The 20,434-nt window shown below is 39.8% G+C and overlaps 1 protein-coding gene across 2 annotated transcripts in view; it reads left to right on the plus strand.

Moving 5' to 3' along the window:
• The window catches only part of LOC126480751 (nucleobindin-2), an 87,485-nt gene that overhangs the window by 46,251 nt on the left and 20,800 nt on the right, over positions 1–20,434 (plus strand). For both annotated transcript variants that reach the window (XM_050104032.1, XM_050104031.1), the window contains exons 6-7: positions 4,903–5,005; positions 18,852–19,032. In XM_050104032.1, coding sequence (XP_049959989.1) covers positions 4,903–5,005; positions 18,852–19,032 — 284 coding nt within the window. The remainder of the gene's footprint in view (positions 1–4,902; positions 5,006–18,851; positions 19,033–20,434) is intronic.

The raw sequence follows: 20,434 nt of genomic DNA on the forward strand, positions 1-20,434 counted from the left end.
CACGTTGGGTGGCACGGGATACATGCGGACGTGCATTGTCCTGTTGGAACAGCAAGTTCCCTTGCCGGTCTAGGAATGGTAGAACGATGGGTTCGATGACGGTTTGGATGTATCGTGCACTATTCAGTGTCCCCTCGACGATCACCAGTGGTGTACTGCCAGTGTAGGAGATCGCTTCCCACACCATGATGCCGGGTGTTGGCCCTGTGTGCCTCAGTCGTATGCAGTCCTGATTGTGGCGTTCACCTGCACGGCGCCAAACACGCATACGACCATCATTGGCACCAAGGCAGAAGCGACTCTCATCGCTGAAGACGACACGTCTCCATTCGTCCCTCCAGTCACGCCTGTCGCGACACCACTGGAGGCGGGCTGCACGATGTTGGGGCGTGAGCGGAAGACGGCCTAACTGTGTGCGGGACCGTAGCCCAGCTTCATGGAGACGGTTGCGAATGGTCCTCGCCGATACCCCAGGAGCAACAGTGTCCCTAATTTGCTGGGAAGTGGCGGTGCGGTCCCCTACGGCACTGCGTAGGATCCTACAGTCTTGGCGTGCATCCGTGCGTCGCTGCGGTCCGGTCCCAGGTCGACGGGCACGTGCACCTTCCGCCGACCACTGGCGACAACATCGATGTACTGTGGAGACCTCACGCCCCACGTGTTGAGCAATTCGGCGGTACGTCCACCCGGCCTCCCGCATGCCCACTATACGCCCTCGCTCAAAGTCCGTCAACTACACATACGGTTCACGTCCACGCTGTCGCGGCATGCTACCAGTGTTAAAGACTGCGATGGAGCTCCGTATGCCACGGCAAACTGGCTGACACTGATGGCGGCGGTGCACAAGTGCTGTGCAGCTAGCGCCATTCGACGGCCAACACCGCGGTTCCTGGTGTGTCCGCTGTGCCTTGCGTGTGATCATTGCTTGTACAGCCCTCTCGCAGTGTCCGGAGCAAGTATGGTGGGTCTGACACACCGGTGTCAATGTGTTCTTTTATCCATTTCCAGGAGTGTACATCTTATGTTTCACACAATGTATAACCAAGGTCTAGATTTACAACATCCCTAAGTTTGTAGGTTTTTGAAGATGACAAATTAATTTGTCAAAACAAGTAAAGTGAAATAAACATGTATTTGCAGACTCTTTCCTGCAATCAGTAGAGTGTGAACAAAGAAGAATGGTGTGTAATATTTTTCAATTTTGGTAGTCATTTATGTTCATGACCTTTTTACAGAGCAGTGGGAAGCTGAGACATACACTATGAATTCTGAGACACACACTTCGAATTTTTTGCTGAGAGAGTGACACAATGTTTTCACTGATAGCGGCAAAGCAGTTTTGCTAGAAGATGCACTTCCTTTTACTGCTACTTTTGTCTGTAGAGGCAGTCATCTTTGGTGTTTTATGATAATAGCGAATGAGGAGACAGTACTACTACTTTGTGAATTTCAACCAGGATATCAAAACAAGAACTAATAAGGTTAGCTCATATGTTTTGAAATTCATGAACTACACATTAAAAATCAGGGATGGCAAAATTAATATCTTACACCAAGCTTGTAGTAAACCTCAACATTGACTTCTTAGAAGGCCCAGAGTCATTTTAGATTTCATGAATTTTAGGAAAGAAAATGATTCAAATGTAATCTTTAGGTAATTGTTTCATAATATCTTATATACACACTACAGTTTTAATATCCTGTCTACTGACAGGTTAACAAAAGGAAGTCCTGTGGCCACTTACTCAATTCTGTGATTGCTCCTATTGGTCCACTTTCCATACACCCTATAGAGAGGAATAACTATTAGACCTAAGAAATCCCTCTTTGCAAGTAATTTATATGGTGGGAAGCACACTGTGAATATGCTAGTTTTGAAAAGCACATGGGCAAGTGTTAATGTCTGTAAGCTAGAGGTGACTGAGACAGGTGAGGTATGTAGTTCTCTAATGCAAAACCTCACATCATCATTAGAAATGGCGTTACTGACCAGCCAACAGTTTGGGAACCCTACATTCAGTGCTCATACACAGCCATTGCTGGCTGAATGGCATTGGGGAGTGATGACCTTGCAATCCTCTCTAGAAAGTGAGACATGCATCATGGCTTCTGCTGAGGCCTGCCCTAAGGCCAGCAGAGCCCTGGGCTTTACCAAGGTGCATCCACAGCATACTGAAGGTGCCTTTGACAAGGTAGTGTTAGTTTAGGAGATTTCCAATTGCCTTAGGACCACTGTAGATGGGTAGGTCTCAGTAGAGGCCAGGATGCATGCTCATTACAAGGGTTATTACGCCCAGTGGGTTTCAGACAGCAATAGCTGTGTATAGACGCTGTGAACTTTGGGTCCCCGCACTGCTGGTTGATCAGTATTGCCAGTTCTAATGATGTTGTGGGGTTTTGCGTTAGGAGACTATATATATCTGTCCCACTCACCTTCAGTTTAGAGGCAGTAATTGTTTTTCATGTGTATTTGAAAATCAACGCATGTGTGGTGTTATTTCCCACCATGTGACATAATTGACAAAGAGAGCATTCTTAAAGGGGATTGTAATGTATGACAGGTGCTTGGATCTCCCCAAAAAAGACCTCCTTCAAGATGTAAGAGTAAACTTCAGATATACTTATGAAGTGGAGCAGTAGTAATTTTAGTAAGATATGATTGCAAGGAGCAATGTAGGGTATGTATATGTCAGATTAAATTAATATGTGTTTAAACTTTCTTTGATTTCCTGTGTGTTTCCTAATGAAACAAGAGGTGAGAGATATGTCATTTGATCCCTTGGGTGGTCCCCTAATTTTCAGCATAAATTGGTGCATCATTTTTGGTATGCAAATTGATAACTCCATTAAGATGGCAGACAAACTCCTTTTATGGACAGTTTGTCTCCCTGTGTGTGCAAGGGTAAAGTAGTCAAGAGAATTTTTGTCAGTTTGGAGTTTCAGGGAGTAATGCCTGATAATGCTTTTCTGTTTTCACGAAATCATTCTTCTCAGTGAGAAGCATAAATCATCTGTCATCAGCATGTCATCTGGTCTCCACATATGGCCATGTAACCTTTCCTAGATGCATGTTGCCTCTAACAATTCAAATTTAGTTCTGTTTACTGCTCACTCTTACTTTATTATGAAGTTCATATTTTTTCCCCGAAGTCCTTGATGTATACCTTTGAGTCATCAAGGTTTTACTCTTGGCCATTGACAGATTATTAAGGAAGTGATTACTTGCATTTGGGTGTTTCTTTAATATTGGTTATTTTTGTAAGTAGTTTTGCTTTTCTCTTCATACCACTTCAGTTTGTTGAGTTGCTGCTTGCACTTAAGTGTTGATTGAAATTTATTGTTTTTTATTGAGCCTAATTTGAGCTTTGCATCATTCTGTTGTTTGGAGTACACTCTCCCCCAGGATCCGCTAATAGATTCATTGTCAGTTATACGACTAACTGTGGCTGATTAATTCTGCTAGACCAATTAGTTATGGGAAACAGGCAACATTATTATAAGGTCCCAAAATGTTGAGACTCTCTGTACCAGACATCTTAGTCCTGATCAGAGGTCAAATGATACTTATAAGCACACCCATTCACCTTTCCAGTTGTTTGCCTAATCTTGCAGAAGTTGTTGAACAGTGTGTGAACACTGATCTTAACTTGCACTCTTTCTAGACAGAAGAGGTATCAAAAGAATGCCTCCACCCACTCCTTCAGATGTAATGAGAACTCTGGCTCATCTTTGCATGGGATGCTTTCTGTGGTTTCTTTCTCCAGCATTAGCCTCCAGAATATGACCCATGTGGAATCACTGCTCCACATTACGTCTAAATAATATTTTGTATACTGATAAGACAGTATTAAATGGCTTGACTGTAGACTTCTCCTCAGTCTTAAGTGATGTTGGGTGAGTGTAGCATGAATTTCGACAACTTGTAAAGAATCAAGATTCATCCCTATATTGTTAGGAAGAAGATTTTGACATGCGTATTTGTGCTTTTATGTGGTTGTCAACCAGCCACATGTTTCTGAATTTTTTAATCCAGATAATTTTTGTTTAGTTAAGTTTTATTTTATGTCAAGACTACTACAGTTATTATTGTCTAAGTATTTTGTTAATATGTTCAGTGTAATTTGTTACACATTCTAGTATCCTTGCTATTAGGTTCACTGCTTCTCAGTGTTACTTTATTACTCGTGGTATATAGCCCCTGTGCCCTCGTCCCTCTTTTTTCCTCCAACTCCTCAAGTTTACTTGTCTCATATTTCCCTCTAGCACCTTGTATAGTTCCTCAATCCCCTTTACAAAACCTAGTGCCAAGAGTGGTGTTAAAATGGATAAGAAATACCAATTCCAGGAAGTACGGTGTTGGAAATTGTAGCCTACAATGAGTATTTATTGAGAGAAAGCTTAATAGTTTAAAATACATCAGGAACAGCACCCAGCATATTATGTTGCCAGTCTTATGTCAGGGAGGTGGGCTTTCCAACAGGGTAGTGATTATGCATACAGTGTGACCTTCAGATTTAGTCCCAGTGAAGCACATGCGGGGCATGAGGAGATTGTGTTTTGAGTGATCTTTTATTTTAGACAAAATGCTGTGAACATTTGTGGCAACAAACTGAAGTAATGAGAAACTCTTGATGATATGTATGATAATCTGCTCATGGATTTATATTCCTCTGAATCATTTATATATTTTACCAACTGTATAATATTTATGTTGGACTATTGGTTTGGGTCTCTTATTTTCCTCTTAGTGTACAATTGGATTCTTATTTTCTCTTATGCACCGATGGTCATTATTAGTATTACACAAGAACTAGTGCTGCATTAGTGCTTCAAGAGATGAATTAATTTTTTACTTTCATTAAGGTCCTGAAAGTAATCCTAACTGTGTCCTTATTGTTACAGCTCCACCATCCTGGTAGCAAGCAACAGCTTGAAGAGGTATGGCAGAAACAGGATCATATGGAAAATCAGGAATTTGACCCAAAAACATTCTTCTACCTTCATGGTACGCATTATTTTAAACTGTCAAAAAATTTTGGTTTTTTATGTTCAGTATGTATGGTACACCTTCTATTCCATGGATTCCCACATAGTAGTTTGCAACATAAAATCAAACCACTGTTAAAAAATTGGGTAAAATTTTCTGTTTTTTGGTATGCAGTAATATTGTGGCTCCTACAATAGGAATGCTCGAACCTTGTTTCCTGTTATAACTGTTTTATTTGTCGCACTGAGACTCTTCCCTCCCCCCCCCCCCCCCCCCCTCCCCCCACTGTTACCCGCTACTGCAGAACAATACTGCAACAATGAAACATGAATGAGAAACAAAAATGAAAATAAAACATAAATTGCAAAGGAAATGTGCCATATACAACAACAAAACACAGTGCTCATACAAGAGTTTGCCAACAACAAAATTTGTCAAAGGCTTTAAATTGACTCCGATGAGCATGACATCACAACTGTTTACATTGAATTCGTTTTAACAGTTACGAGCGGGCGTATGAGTAGTACCGTCTCCTGTTTCTGGCTACAGAAATGTGTCTGTTGGCTGTGTAAGCAGTTGCATCAAGCAGCTAGAGGCAATCGGGAAAAATTTTACTGCCGCACCCAAGCAGCCAAGATTCACGCATGTGCAGCGGGCCCAGATCTATGAGGGAGGGACATCAGATTCATATTTTTGAGGAGGAAAAAACCTTTTTTCACAAAATGCCTAGCATCCAGCACTCATTGGTCTATCGATTACTCATATGATTTTGATGTGCATCCCTGTTGGTTTTTGAACACACTCTGTAAGTTGATTTCTGAGTGAATCATAAGCAGCGTGGGGTAGCTGTGTGGTCTAGGGCGACTTGTCACAGTTCATGTGCCCCCCCCCCCCCCCCTGTCAGAGTTTCGAATCCTCCCTCGGGCATGGGTGTATGTGTTGTCCTTAGTGTAAATTAGTTCAAGTTAGATTAAGTAGTGTGTAAGCCTAGGGCCGATGACATCAGCAGTTTGGTCCCACGATAAAAAAAAAAAAATCCATAAGTTGATTTTTGAATGCTTGCATAGTGTTCGTGATGTATCTGTCAGGGGAATCCTCGTCGCATCTAGAAATAAACTTTCCTGCAGGCAAAAGGGGACCGGGCTATACAAGCTGAGTGGAGTAAAGCCGAACGAGTGAACACCAATCGCTGTCTGATTATGTTGTTGTTCGGGTTTGTGAATGATCAGTATTGTTATAATTACTAGGGAAATCCATAGATTCAGACTACCAGAGTGGAGGTGGCGCCACTATCTTAGTATTGCCTCGGTTCGGAAATATCATAGATCTGAGGCTGATGTGCAGAGCAGTCTGAGTTACAGTGGGAAAGTGTGTGGTCTCCACATGACCCGTGTTTACATTTAGTGATTTTGCTGTTTCCTTTTCGTTTACTGCTCTCACGTCAAATGAAAACAAAATGGATTTCTGTAGCCAGGCGCTATCAAGTGAATTAAAATACATTCACATAATTACGGAAGACTAATATACATTATTACTTTCAGATTTTATTTTATTTCCACTTTTCTGACAGCCATGGATTAATCGCCTTGTAGAACAATGAAATTATTTTTGTTGGTTTGCTAAAGAAATTTGGTTTTATTAATCTTTTACACTGAGGCAGTCAATGTGTTTGAAACAAAGTGTTTAGTTCCACACTATTGGCTAATTTCTACTGCTCGCTGCATTTCAAGTCCACGTTTTCATCTTCTAGCTAGTATAATAAAGAATCAAAAATGAATTAATGCAGTACTGGTACTCCAAGAAAAATTACATCCCGAAACCCACACTGAAAAGCTTAATATCAGCTCGAGGCCTACTTCATTGGGAATCTGGACATACGAATGTGCTCTTTAAGTATGCACTTTAAATGTGCCATTTTAGTATGTTTCACGAAATTCCGTTGCTCTTGGAGTATCCTCTGATGTCTTTTTCTTTTATGACATAATGTAAGATCTTTTAATGTTTTACACGTACAAACATCCGGGATTCCTGCTTCATAGCAGCTGCCAAAGCATGGTGACGCCTGTTATCTGGTGCTCTCTGACGGCTACTGAAACGAACCTATTTCTAACAGGTTGCGGGAAAATATTGCGAATGGTGGTTTGAAAAGCATTACTTTCAAAGTAAATTTTGTTTTACACAAGTTGAACTATGTGCAAGTATGTATAATGAATTTCTTAAATCACAGAGCGTTTGATGACGAACCATTTAGAAGTATTTCGAGCCCAGAAGATCAGACATTCATGTCATTATTATGAGCAAATTGATGTAGTGCTACGGGAAGCTATCTCTCCTCAGTGGTAGTTAATTTATTTGTGGAAAACTTTGAGGACAAGTCACTGGACTCGGCTAAAAATTTTACTCGCACATTTGTGTGATGTATCTTAAAGTGTAACACGCGCAAAAAATATCAACATTATATGTGAAAGCTTATCTTCTCTTGCAGCTTATTAACCTTAGAGACCAATATTATATGTGAAAGCTTTGCTTTTCTTGTAGCAACACTATGTGTATTAATTTAAAACATTAACTTTTCCTGTTTGTGTATCCGTGCTACTTAACAGTGATGTTGCTATTAGCTGACTGCATCACATGTCCTGTGGTCTGAATATCCGCTGTTTTTCCTGCTTGTGTATCCGCGCTACTTAACAGTGATGTTTCTATTAGCAGACTACATCACGTGTCCTGTGGTCTGAATATTCGCTGTCATCGGCTGGAAGGATCACGTGACATGAGCTATGACTGGCTTACAAAAGCACATAGCAATCTCGATTACGATGGTTCGGAAAGTAACATGCGGTGTTTGTTGGAATTCGAATTTATACTTTTGTAATACGAAAATATGCAGCGTACATGTTGCTGCACATCAAAAATCTTTCCAAAAGATGTTTTCTTCCCTGAGTTTCGTTTTCTAAAGTGCCGGGAAATTCTACGCCCGTGTATAAAAACATAACCATTCAAAGCATTGATAAGTTTTACAATTCTGAGGGAAAATATACGGTCACTTAATAACACTGAAAAAGTGTGTTTTCATCTGGGAGAAAGTGTACTTTTAACCGGGAAATCTGGGATTTTTTTTTCCTTGTCCATGTATGCACCCTGTTTTACATTTAGTTGTATTAACACTTAAAATAATTTACTCTCTGTGACCAACGTGCTGCAACTGCGTCTTCACACACTTGAGTGCAGATGTTCAAGAGAATGCTTGTCGGTTGTTCATGGCCTTTGTGTTTTAAATGTCATCCACTTCAGTGAGTGTACTCACATTGGGTATTGTTTTGTTGTTAGGCAAACTGACTCACCCTGTGGTTTTCCTTTGTTGGGAAGATGGAGGATTGGAATTGTAGATAATTTTTCTGCCATTGCTGTGTAGGATGCTTTAATACAGTGTTTCTTAATCCTTCTGAGTGCCAGGACCTTTATAATTACATTGTGAAAAGCTGGAGCCTTTAAAAACTAATTTTTGGTCAAAAGCAACACTTATTATGAGGCTTTAGCCTCCATACTCACCTAATGTCCAATAATAAAGAAGAAAAAGTATAACTGTGCTTCTAATTCTGTTTAGATTTTTATATTACTTATAATGTGTTTCATGGGCTCCCACAAATTATGCATGGACACTTGTCAGTGTATAATTCGGTATTCAGCAGTTATTTCATTGTTAGTTACCAGTACTTACATGGCAAATTAGCAACTGGTTCCACCAGAATACAAAAGAAAAATGTAGTCATTTATCAGTAACCTTGAAAACTGCCAGGAGCATTTCACTTTATTGTACATGTCCTCAGTCATGAACTTTAAACAAAGTTTTCCTTGCAAGCTAAGTGACATTTTAAGGAAGAGGTTCAAATCTGCCCATTTCCATCCTCTGGAATTGCTGTTCACAATTCTTGTGGAACATCTAATAACTATAACTGCTTGACAATAGACTACTATCCAAAAGTAGACTTCCAAAATTAATTTAGCAATAACTTTCAATAGGCGGATCACAATATTGTATTGAACTTTCGAGAGATGGGCTGAAAGAATGCATGTACAAGAAGAGTAATCAGTGAGGGTCATCACAACTCCGTTATGCCACTGAACTCAGTGGGCACATGAGACAGCCACTATAAATTCTTATCATTACTGCCACCCTTGAAACAGAGAGATCCTTGCACTCTGTGACTGGTGTGCAGCCAGATTTCTCAATATAATTTATTCCACCACTCTCTTTGTATTTGTTAATCTTTCATAATCTCGATTCAGTCAAAGAATACCTTGTCTGCCATCTTAGTATAAAAAATTTCCAATATCTTGAACATGGGCCTCAATTTTCATTTTCAAATTCTTTGTTTTTATGTGTACTCTTGACACCATAGCACAACCAATCTGTTTAATGCCCTTTGCTTTATGTGGCATGCATGTTGTGTACATTACTTACTGACAGCTCCAATAGTTTGCCTAGAACATTACTGCCAGATTCACAGGGAATACTGTAAACAGTAGGAACTTTTGAGGTGTGAGCTATGTTTAACAGTAGGTTAATCATATCTTTTGTACTGCTTAAAACAATGGTCTTAATTTATGCATAAGAATTGTGGAGCTTATTCTGTTGATTACAACCTCACAGAAATATTAATAGGTTGACCTCTTCCCAAAGTCATGAATTATTTTCTATTTGTTTCACAAGAATTTCTATGTCATACCTTTAAATCTGTAGCTGTATTCTTTGAATGTATCTCAAATGCTTAAGTTCAGACTGCAGCCACCATTCTGGGATAGATTGCACCAACTTCTCTAGTTAAAGCTATTACTACCAGTAACTCGAAGGTTGGTTTAAACACCACAGTGCTTTACTAGATATGGTTGTATTGAAGGAGGTACACCATTGCTTTTGCTGTCCTTTGAACGAAAGCTTAATGTTCATTCCAATGTAAGCTAAAGAGCAAGCAGCACTTGTGAGGGAGGGAAGCGGCCTATACATGATGACATCTAACTGTGCAGCACACTGTGCAGTGATTTACGTAGATTTGGTTCGTGTACGTTTAGTGGAAAATAGACACCATCCAGGCATGTCTGCTCATGGTTTGTCACTGATTTACAAGCACAATGCAGAAAGGTAGGCATAACCTTGTGAAATAGCCTGTATCTGCTCACTTTTCAGTTTGCAGACAGTCTACACAAGCGACGCCAAATAGCAATTGCAGATACTTGTATATGTCAAAAGGTTATTGATTACCATGTTTTTCTGAGCTGATTTATGTGATACATGACAGTTCCTAATATCTACCTACTAGGTTGATCTTGGAGGCACATTGGTTTTTCCACCAGTTTTGACAGCAGTTTCCGAGTTATTGTGTTGGGTACGAATCAGTCATTGATTGGATATTAACTGTTGACTTAAAAGTTAATAGTGAAATGGAGGCTGCCGTTAGGCAAACAAATTACAAAAAACTGAGTAGCCCATTTGACTTCACATGAGGCCAGTAACATTATTAACTTGGAGTCAGTTGAGGTCATTGAGCAAATTACTCAAGAGATAACGGTACTAAATGAGTGTTGCCAGAATTATGGTATTGTTATCCCCTATGCCATACCCATCCCCAACCAGAGGGGATTCAGCAGTGTAGCAGTTCTCTGTTGACGAAGGTGTGGACAATTGTGGGGGAGCCCTGTCCTGTTGAAAGATGAAAGTAGAATAGTCAACAGCAATTTCTGCATGTATCCAGGTACACACGTGTCACCGTCTGTTCAATGAAGAAAAAGGGACCATGCACCTTTGTCTTGGATGTGACACAGAAGACACTCAGTTTTGGCGAATCCCTTTCCAGCTTCACACCATTGGGACATGTAGCAATTTGTACTCCACATTATGACGACTCACTTATCCTGACAGATTGAAAGTTGCCTTGCCACTGAATATCAATGTCCCTGCAGAATCACCACCGTCTTCCATAGCTTGCTGCATTTGGGTACAAAACTTCGACCGGTGGGCATAATCATCTAGGATCAGTTGTTGTATCAGTTGTAAATGGTTGGGTTTGAAATGCAAATGTATCGCAAAGCATTCCACACTGTTTGTTGCAGAATGCCCTGAACAGCTTGCACAAACGGTTGATTTTTGTGGGCTGCACACAAAGCTCTGTCTAATGCACTCCATGGTTTCCTCTGAGACATGTGGTTGCCCCACGCTTTTCCCATTACACAAACAACAAGTATCGCAAAACTGGCATAATCAACACAAAATGCTCTGGTAACCAGGCTGAGCTTTTCCATATTTGTGTATGAATGTAAACTGAACACCTGTAACACATTGTAATACATAAAAACTCTTCTCCTGCATTGCCACCATCTTATAGAGTGCTATCACAGGCCTTCCATTTAGTGTGCACGTGTGCCATGAGGCAAACCTTTTTAAAAGTGGCGAGTATGTGTATCTTTCCATGTATCATTCATCTTTGTATGTCGTTTACATGTCAATAAACAGTGCTTTGAAACCTAATGCATCATTTAGGCTAACCCTTTGCTTAAATTTATTGGTTTTAATATACAAAAAAAACATGCACAAATAGCTTTTCAGTAAAGAGCTGAGCATTAAACTGGTTACATAACAACTACAAACGTAAAGTCCATGAAGAATATATATTTAGTGTGAACACAAAACACACACTGTTTACCTTTGCTCTGACATCTGTATTGAATCAAATACATTGGTTAAGCTGTCAGCACACAGACTGTGCTTTTGAATGTTGCGCATGCTGAGTTAGTGTGGGATAAGCACATTGGGGAGTCTTTCTGAATGTGCAGAACAAATTTAGCATAACATTCTGAATGTGCGTTTGTACAACCAGTGATATGGAAGAATGCCACCTATATTACATGCTCACCATCTCTTCAGTACTGAGTCAAAAGATGCCATAGTGGCTTTCAGTTGAAGCCCATTGTATATAAGCAGTTTTTAGGCATCAGAAAATTGAAGATCTCTCGAAAACCCGTCATTAATTGTGTGCTTTGCTGTAATACACTGACGGAAAAAAATTGCAAGATCACAAGTTAATGTAAGTGCAAGGTCAGCCATTACAAATGTGAAATGTTGGTACATCAATAACTGATGTAACTGCCAGAATCTTGAATGCAAGCATGCAAATGTGCGTGCTTTGTGTTATACGGGTGTTGGATGTCAGTTTTTGAGATGGAGTTCCATGGCTGTTGCACTTGGTCGATCAATACAGGGACAGTTAATGTTTGTGGAAGACGCTGAAGTTGTCGGGTGATGAAGTCTCATATGTGCTTGATTGGAGACAGATCTGGTGATAGAGCAAACCAAGACAACATGTCGACACACAGTAGAGCATGTTGGATTGCTACAGCAGTGTGTGGGCGAGCATTATCTTGTTGAAAAACATCCCCCCCCCCCCCCCCCTTTCACTGGAATGCTGTTCACAAGTGGCAGCACAACAGGTTGAAACAACATGTAGAGTACAGGTCTGCAGTCGTGGTGCATGGGATAACCACAAGAGTGGTGCTGCTGTCATAGAAAATCACACCCCAGGCCATAACTTCAGGTGTACTTCTAGTGTGTTTGGCATGCAGTCAGGTTGGTTGCAGACCCTCAGCTGGCCTCCTACTGACAAACACATGGCCATCACTGGCACTGAGGCAGAACCAGCTTTCATCAGAAAACACAACAGACATGCATCCTGCCCTCCAATCAGCTCTTCCTCCAATCAGCTCTTGCTTGACACCAATGAAGTCGCAAACAGTGGTGATATGGGATCAGTGGAATGCTCGCAGCGGCACCTGGCTCGGATCTGTCCTTATAGTAAACTGATTTATAACAGTTCATTGTGTCAGTGTGGTGCCGAACGCTGCTCAAATTGCTATTGCAGGTACAGTAGTACAATACATCAGAGTCACATGCTGAACACAATGGTCTGCCCTTTTGGTAGTGCCACACGGCTACCTGGAGCCCAATCTTTTTGCAACTGTACATTCTTGTGACCACTGCTACCAGCAATCGTATAGTGGCTACATCCCTGCCGAGTCTTTTTGCAGCATCACAAAAGGAACATCCAGCTTCTCTTAGCCCTATTATACAACCTCGTTCAAACACAGTGAGGTGTTGATAATAGTGTTATTGTCACCTTAAATTCATACTTGACAAACATCAAGTCAACATGTTCAGTCTCAAAGGTAACTAGTGATTATGACCATTACAGAATGTATTTAAAGCAAACCTGAGCTGCATCCTCATAGTGAAGCTAGTAGTACCACTCTTATGTGATTAACACAGGAGTTGAACAGGCATAATGCCTACCAACTTTCATTTATGTTGCACAACTCCTTCATGGTATTGTGAGTTTTTCCATCTGTGTCAAATAATGGGAAAACATCATATTGGTGGCGAAAGAATTTTTGTAACTTCCGTATTATGAAAGTTTGCTGTTTCAAAGCAATGGTACACTGAGGACCCATAAGAAACGCAATGTTCTTGGTACAACTTGCTATAATTAAATGTCAGTTAATAACATATCTAGGATTAAAGCTTTCAGGATATAGTAAGACATAAAGTGTGGTCATGTAACATTCTTGGTCCATATAGCAAAACGAGTAGCTTCATAGAATTGTAAGTTTTCGGATGATGCATTACTGGTTTGTGTCTCACTGGGTCCAAAAATTTTTTTTACTAGCCTTCTCATTTTTTAATCAGTTCTGATACTTTATTAGTGTAATAGAAAAATATTCTATAATATTCAATGTTATGTGAATATAAGTGCTGCTCTTTCCAAGGAGTGAGTTTGTTTGATTGTCTTATTCTACAAGACAGCTTTCACTACTTGCAGTAAGATATTTTGCACTTTCTTGTTTTAAGTTTTGTAATTCACATTTTGCAAAGATTCTGCTACTGAATAGGAACAGTGATTAAGTAAGAATGACCTTAGTGTTTTACTAAAGAGTATGATTAAATAATTTTTTATCTTATGTGAAGAACTATTGTAAATTTATATTGCATTAATTTTAATGGAACTTTTCTAAGCCGATGTATTTATTGACTGGATGTGGTATTTCCCTTTTTGCCTCATAACATGTCCATGGATACTGAAGTTTTTATTATTGTATACTGCAGGCAGAACAATATGACTAGAATTTGGACAAGGAAGCAAGTGTGTGTTTTAATAGAGCTAATGTAGGAAGTTTGCATGCATCCAGTTTGTGAACAGTGTGATGTACGAGCCAGATATAGGCGCAAACTGCAACTGGAGCATGATGCGATTGCATATACCACATTGAGAAGTAGTACCATATCCACAAGTCACATTGTTTCTGACTGTTCAGCAGCATGTTGAACTCACCATGCTCAATGTTGACATCCAAAAGCGTGCTCTGTGTGCTGACAACTTTAGGGTCTCCTTATTCTTTGTGAAGTTATGGCTGGAATCTCAGTATAGTCGCCCACAATACAGTGTACAAACATAAATATCTCTATTAAATGATATTAATTAGTGTTATTGGCTGTGACTGGGTTCAACGAGATAATTCTGTCAAGACCAAGTTCTTGCTAGGCTTTCAGTCAAGGTGGTGCATATAATTCTTTATTCTTTTGTGATCATCAAATGATCTGTTGTTCACAGAACAATTTTCCAGATTGCAGGCTGATCTCTACACTTTCAGTTGCCTGACATTATGCTAACACTGCTGTACAGTTCCAACCATGGACTATCATTTGAAACATATTCTGCAGCATATAAACAAAGTCAGACCATAAATAAAAGTTTATCATGCATGTATGTAAGAATACAGTTGCCATCTGTATCAGTATGTCAAAAACATAAGCTTAAAACTTCAACATTTCCCTGTGCTTAAACACTACTGACAGCTTTTGTTGCCAATAAAACATTAAGCAGTCTGAAGTTCACGTAATTCAGCCTATGGACATGAACAGTGACCTATGGGCAAACTTCATGTGGAAGTATTTGATATAGTGCAGTATCCTGCTATGACAAAATGAGATGTCTCACAATTACCATGCTCAACCATCAGTTTCAAGAATTTTGCTTGTACTTTTTAGCAGTAACGTGGCACACCTGAAAAGGAGTGAAAGCTGTCGTCACATCTGCCTGTAAGCATATGGATTTGGCACACTAAAGCTCAACTTCAGTTATTCCAGAATGAAGATGAATAAAAGTTTTAAATATATATGTTGTAGATTGTTCATAATATCACATCTAAACAGGAGACACTGCTTTGTTGCTTTGGAACAACATAACAGATTTTTTGCACTAGTTAAGATTTCCTGTTAAAAACATTGATATTTCCTTAACTTTAAAGTCTTAGAATATTGGAATTTATGTTAGAAAATAGCTCATCTACTCAGGCACCCTCACTTTTTTGTGCTCTTCCCAAGATGTACTGCTGAGTGAGGCTGCGTAACAGTTAAGGAACTAGACTTGTATTTGGGAAAAACAGATTTCCAATATCCATCCGGCCACTTCGATTAACTTTTGCCACATTGATTAACTTTTTCTAAAGGTGCTTTTACGACAGGTCATATTTTACTGCAATATTTGGCCGCAATAGCTTTGCTGTCAGTGGAGCTGCATTGTGGCTGCAATACACAGCAATTTTGTGGTATGGCCAGGCAATATGTAGCAGGCTGTTGCTGGCAGTTGTCAATGTATTACTGCGGGGTTAAGGGTGTTCACCATCAAAGGTGGAGAATATTTCATATTACATTGCAATATCTATCTCTCTCCCTGTCTCAAAATGCTTCCCTGTCGCTCTCACCTTTGTTTTCTACTTCTCTCACTAAAAGTGCTGCAGCCACTATAGTGTCTCGCTTTTGTTCCAAAGTTTGCGCGTATACATATGGTCATTCATTAGTTGTGCACAGCAACAGAGAAGTGGACAAATGAGAGAATTAAGAATTTCATAAACGCAATTTGTCTAGGACCAGAGCTATGTAATGCCGAAAATAATGCATAGAAAGTTCACATTCAGAAAAAGGATTGTTGGCAAGCTGTTGCCGATGAACTTAGAATCGTGTCTGATGAAGCACACAAAAAATTCCAAAGTCTTCAAACCAAGCCAAATGCATTGTAAAAATGATGCCAAGGAAGAGTGGAAGTGCAGGCAGCTCTTCAGTCACATAGTTCACATTTGATACCATGAGTTTCATATTTCTCTAGATGGGCCTGAAGCAGGAATTGATAGTGTAAACAGTGGTGTGCTGGTGAACAAAAATAAAGTGTAAATAAAAACTGTATCCTTATTCCAACTTACCATAATGAAATCCTTCAGTCATCCTACAAAAGCATTGCATATTTCCGGTACCAAGAGGCTTACTGATGAATAGTGCTCTTTAAAGAGGTACGTTAAAGTTTCTATGAACCGCCAGTAGCTAACAGCTGAAGGGTGATCGCCAATTGGGTTGTAACTGGTATACACTTGTAACCTCCCCCTCACTTATCGACCTTAATGACAGTGAAAAATTAAACCGCGTGTACCTAATGGAAATTTGGGAAAAGCAATCGTCACCGTAGTTAATCTGTCGGTAAAGATGGAGGATAGGGTTACATCTAAATGAAAGGAAAAATGCAAATGAAACTGGTGGAAATTAATTTTGAAAAGGGGTAAAGTTAATAAAGAAAGTAAATGTGCGGTCGTCATGTTAACAATTAATTGGCGCTAATTAGATATTTGAGATTTGGGGAAAATTACGGTCGCCAGTCCTATTGACAACTACTATAATAACTGAAAAAGAAAGGTTATTGCACATATAATTAGCACTAAAAGCGTGGCAACTGAAGGTTGACACGTGTAGTGTGAAAACTGAAAGTTTGTCAGAAGTAATAAATTTCGCTACACTCTGACTTAATTTAGCAAAAGAATTAATAAAACCGGAAAATCGAAAGTTAATTTAGTGACTGAAGTTAATAGTGAGCTTTCTTTCTGAAGCATATCGAAATTCAGTAAAATACGGTTAGTCTTGGACTACCTCAACAATCATTTCAAAAGCTACTTGAATCTACGCAATTTAGAAATAAGAGATTTAACTTCGAACTTGATTAAATGATTCTGAACAATTAACAATAGTAAAATTTAGTATGTACCAAGCTGAGCTGCAGTCACAGGTAAGCTAAAATACGGTAACAAAACTCGCACTCTTAATTTGTGCTTGTGTAATCTAAATATTGTAGCCAGCTATGAATACCTTAACTGAACTTTGAAATTAAAGCAGTGAAATCGGATGATGCTGGCGTTTGAATTTCAACGACACTCGGGTTCATTCCGGAAAAGGAAGGGACCCTGCTTGGTAATGCAATTGGGACAATGAGCAACAAAGGTTCATGCTACATTGCTGTAATTTAGTTATGAAAATGGAACAGTTTGAAAAGCTGAGGTCTGCCATACAGTTCTAAAACTTTACGTGCTTCCAGTCTTCCTTGATGGTTGATTGAAGGTTTGCAGTCGTCGATCGAGGAGGTGGCGACAGTCACTCATTGTTGGCCGTCGCTGTTGCAGAAGCTGGATGTTGGTGCGCCTCCTCCTCGACACGGTCACCAGGCGAAACGGGCTCTTGATGTGCGCCAGCTAATGCTTCCCGTCCGCGAAACCGTGTCAGAAACTATCATAGCAAGTCGAGCGCAATTACATGCTGCCCAACCCCGAAAGTGCGGCAACTCGCGGGAGCGTCACAAAACACACCTGCTCCACTGCACCACCCCAGCCAGACTCCCCTCTGCCCGCGCTCCACGTGACCGAGTTAACACTACCAAAGATCCTAAACACTTTGGTTCTCCACACGACCTATCGATGTATTCGTTTGATAGCATAATTTTCCCTAGGCCAGATCCAGCGTATGAATACTAATAATATTCACAAAACAAACCAATTATACATCGACATAAATGCGTATATATACAAATAGTAAAACAATTACAATATACAAAGACACAGAAATGTTATATCTTCAGGTAACAAAATAAGGAAAAAAATTTATAGTACAATAGACAGAAATAAGAGGATATGCATGTCCGACGTTACACACTCTTCCATGTATGTGTTGGTTTTGGCAGTTCTTGGACCACTTTCGCGAGATATTTGAAATCATGTTTTGCCATTCAGAAAATGTATGTATCCCGTGTCAGTTCACGAGTTACATTTTTTGAAGCATTCAGCTTACCTAAAAAAGAACACATCCTCAAAGTCCAATGTCTCTTATTATTTCTAACTTTATTCCTTGTGTGACGTAAAAGCAGGAGAGCCACACTTACTTCCACTACCTCATGTTCATCATTTTTTTTGTCGATCAGTAAGGGTCCCCGTGTAAACACCTCTGGCTTAGAAATGTATAACCACCAACATTGCCAGACAGCAGTGGCTGGTAATGTTGTTGTACAAGTAGCCACAATGTTACCAAACAACATTATTGGGATATATTGTCAGCAGTATGTGATTTTTATGGTCCATCTAAAGGTACCGAAAGATTTCCCTAAATTACTTCAGGATGAATGCTGGAATTGTTCATTAAATAATTGCAGTTCTCCAGGAAAGCAAGTATTTCATGTCTAAAGACCTTGCTGTCAGTGATACACTAAACTCTTGTTCCCTGGTGTCAGAGATGCTCCCATCAGAGAACCATTCATAGCCTCAAAATACCCCTGGCCAAAGTCCATACACTCTAATGCCTTAGTATATCAACTTGCCATCTGTTAATAATACAGTATTGACTGGTTATTGGTAGCAATCAGATGTTGCTAGTTAATATAAGGTGTATAAACTGACTATTGCATACCAATAAAATGTAGCATAAAGTTTAGTAACTTTATTATTATTTTTACAGATTTGGATGGAAATGGTGCTTGGGATGAACAAGAGGTAAAAGCACTATTTTTGAAGGAACTGGACAAACTGTATAAATCTGGAGCACCAGACGCTGACATGAGAGAACGAGTGGAGGAAATGGAAAGAATGAGAGAACATGTGTTTGCTGAAACTGATACCAATAAGGATGGTCTAATCAGGTAGTACTCTAGAAGTGTTTTCTGTGGTGTTGTGAATTTAGTCATTTTTTCTACATTGTCTTAGGGCAAGGGACATTCAGTATTGAGAGTCCACGTGCATTCTGCACCCCGCCGGTGGGCTAGGTGTGCAAAGTGCTTAGTGTACTGAGGAAATAAGATTGTTACAGCATCCATTTAATGGAAAACTGTTAATGAGTGTTATGTTTGTGGAACATGAGATTTCTTTTTATTCATAAGTGAGAAAATATTTGTGTCACACACAGAAGGCCCCTTTAGTGTTGGGTTGTGAAGTTTTTTTCCTTTTCATGAACGAACAAAGCTTATTGCAACCAAATGCTGACCAAACTATAGATATGATGGCTGCATTTCTGTGTATTTTGGGATACTCTTCTACTCGTATCATTGGGGCAAATTTGTGCTATTGTAATATCTGTCCTTGAGAAGAATGCAGCTTTGTAAACCAATCACTTCTAAGTGCATTTCTAAAGTTAGAGTATCAGGTGCAACACAAACAGAATGCCAAATAATATCAATTTATTTTGCAGGTTATGAAGCTTTGTCTTAACTGTGGCCAAATTGTACCGTGTTTTGATGATAAACAAAAAACGTATTTTGGATGTGTAATGGTAGTGATGAGCCATGTGAAATAATTTAGGTGGTTTCCCATACCAAGATAACTTTCAAAAAAGACAGAGTTTGTCCATTAATGCACCAGTTTTAGATCATTATCCTGATGTTTGTGTGCAATGGAACAAGGCTTGGACTTGGGCTCAGCAGGTGAGCTGCACGTGCTCACTGGTGCTGGGCTGATGGAGCAGAGTTAATATAGCGTTAGTGAATGGAGAGAATGCAGCACAGGCATTTCCACTTCACTAATTCAGTTTCTGTGGTATGGTAGTTTGTAGCTTGTTGTGGTATATCACTTACAAAGAGAACACTCTGTGTGTTTCGAGAATGAATTTTGACCTTTGGTCATTTTCAAGGACCCGTCTTAAGCTTCCATTGACTGGAGTAGAATTGTGTTCAGTGACTATAGAATTGTGTTCAGTGACGATTCCAACTTCAAATTGAGCCCCAATGACAAGCGAAGACATGTCTGGAGACGCTCCGGACAGCAGTGCGATACCAACCTGTCACCCACCAACCAGAACTGATCCTTCTGGGATGCCATTTCTTTTCATAGCAGACGCCCTTTCGTTCTCACCCGCAGCATTCTTACAGTACAGCGGTAGTGATGGGAACGCCCAAATGAAAATAATCGATTCTTTTGGTTGTTGGAAAACAGTTGACTCATTTGGTTGTAGTTACATGTATCAGTTGAATTATTCATTCATTCTTTCGTGTAAAACTAGTCTGTGGGAGCAACCGAATGAAAACGATCGATTCAGTTGTTCGGACTACT

Source organism: Schistocerca serialis, chromosome 5, assembly GCF_023864345.2.
Source record: "Schistocerca serialis cubense isolate TAMUIC-IGC-003099 chromosome 5, iqSchSeri2.2, whole genome shotgun sequence".
Classification (NCBI taxonomy): Eukaryota; Metazoa; Arthropoda; class Insecta; order Orthoptera; family Acrididae; genus Schistocerca; species Schistocerca serialis.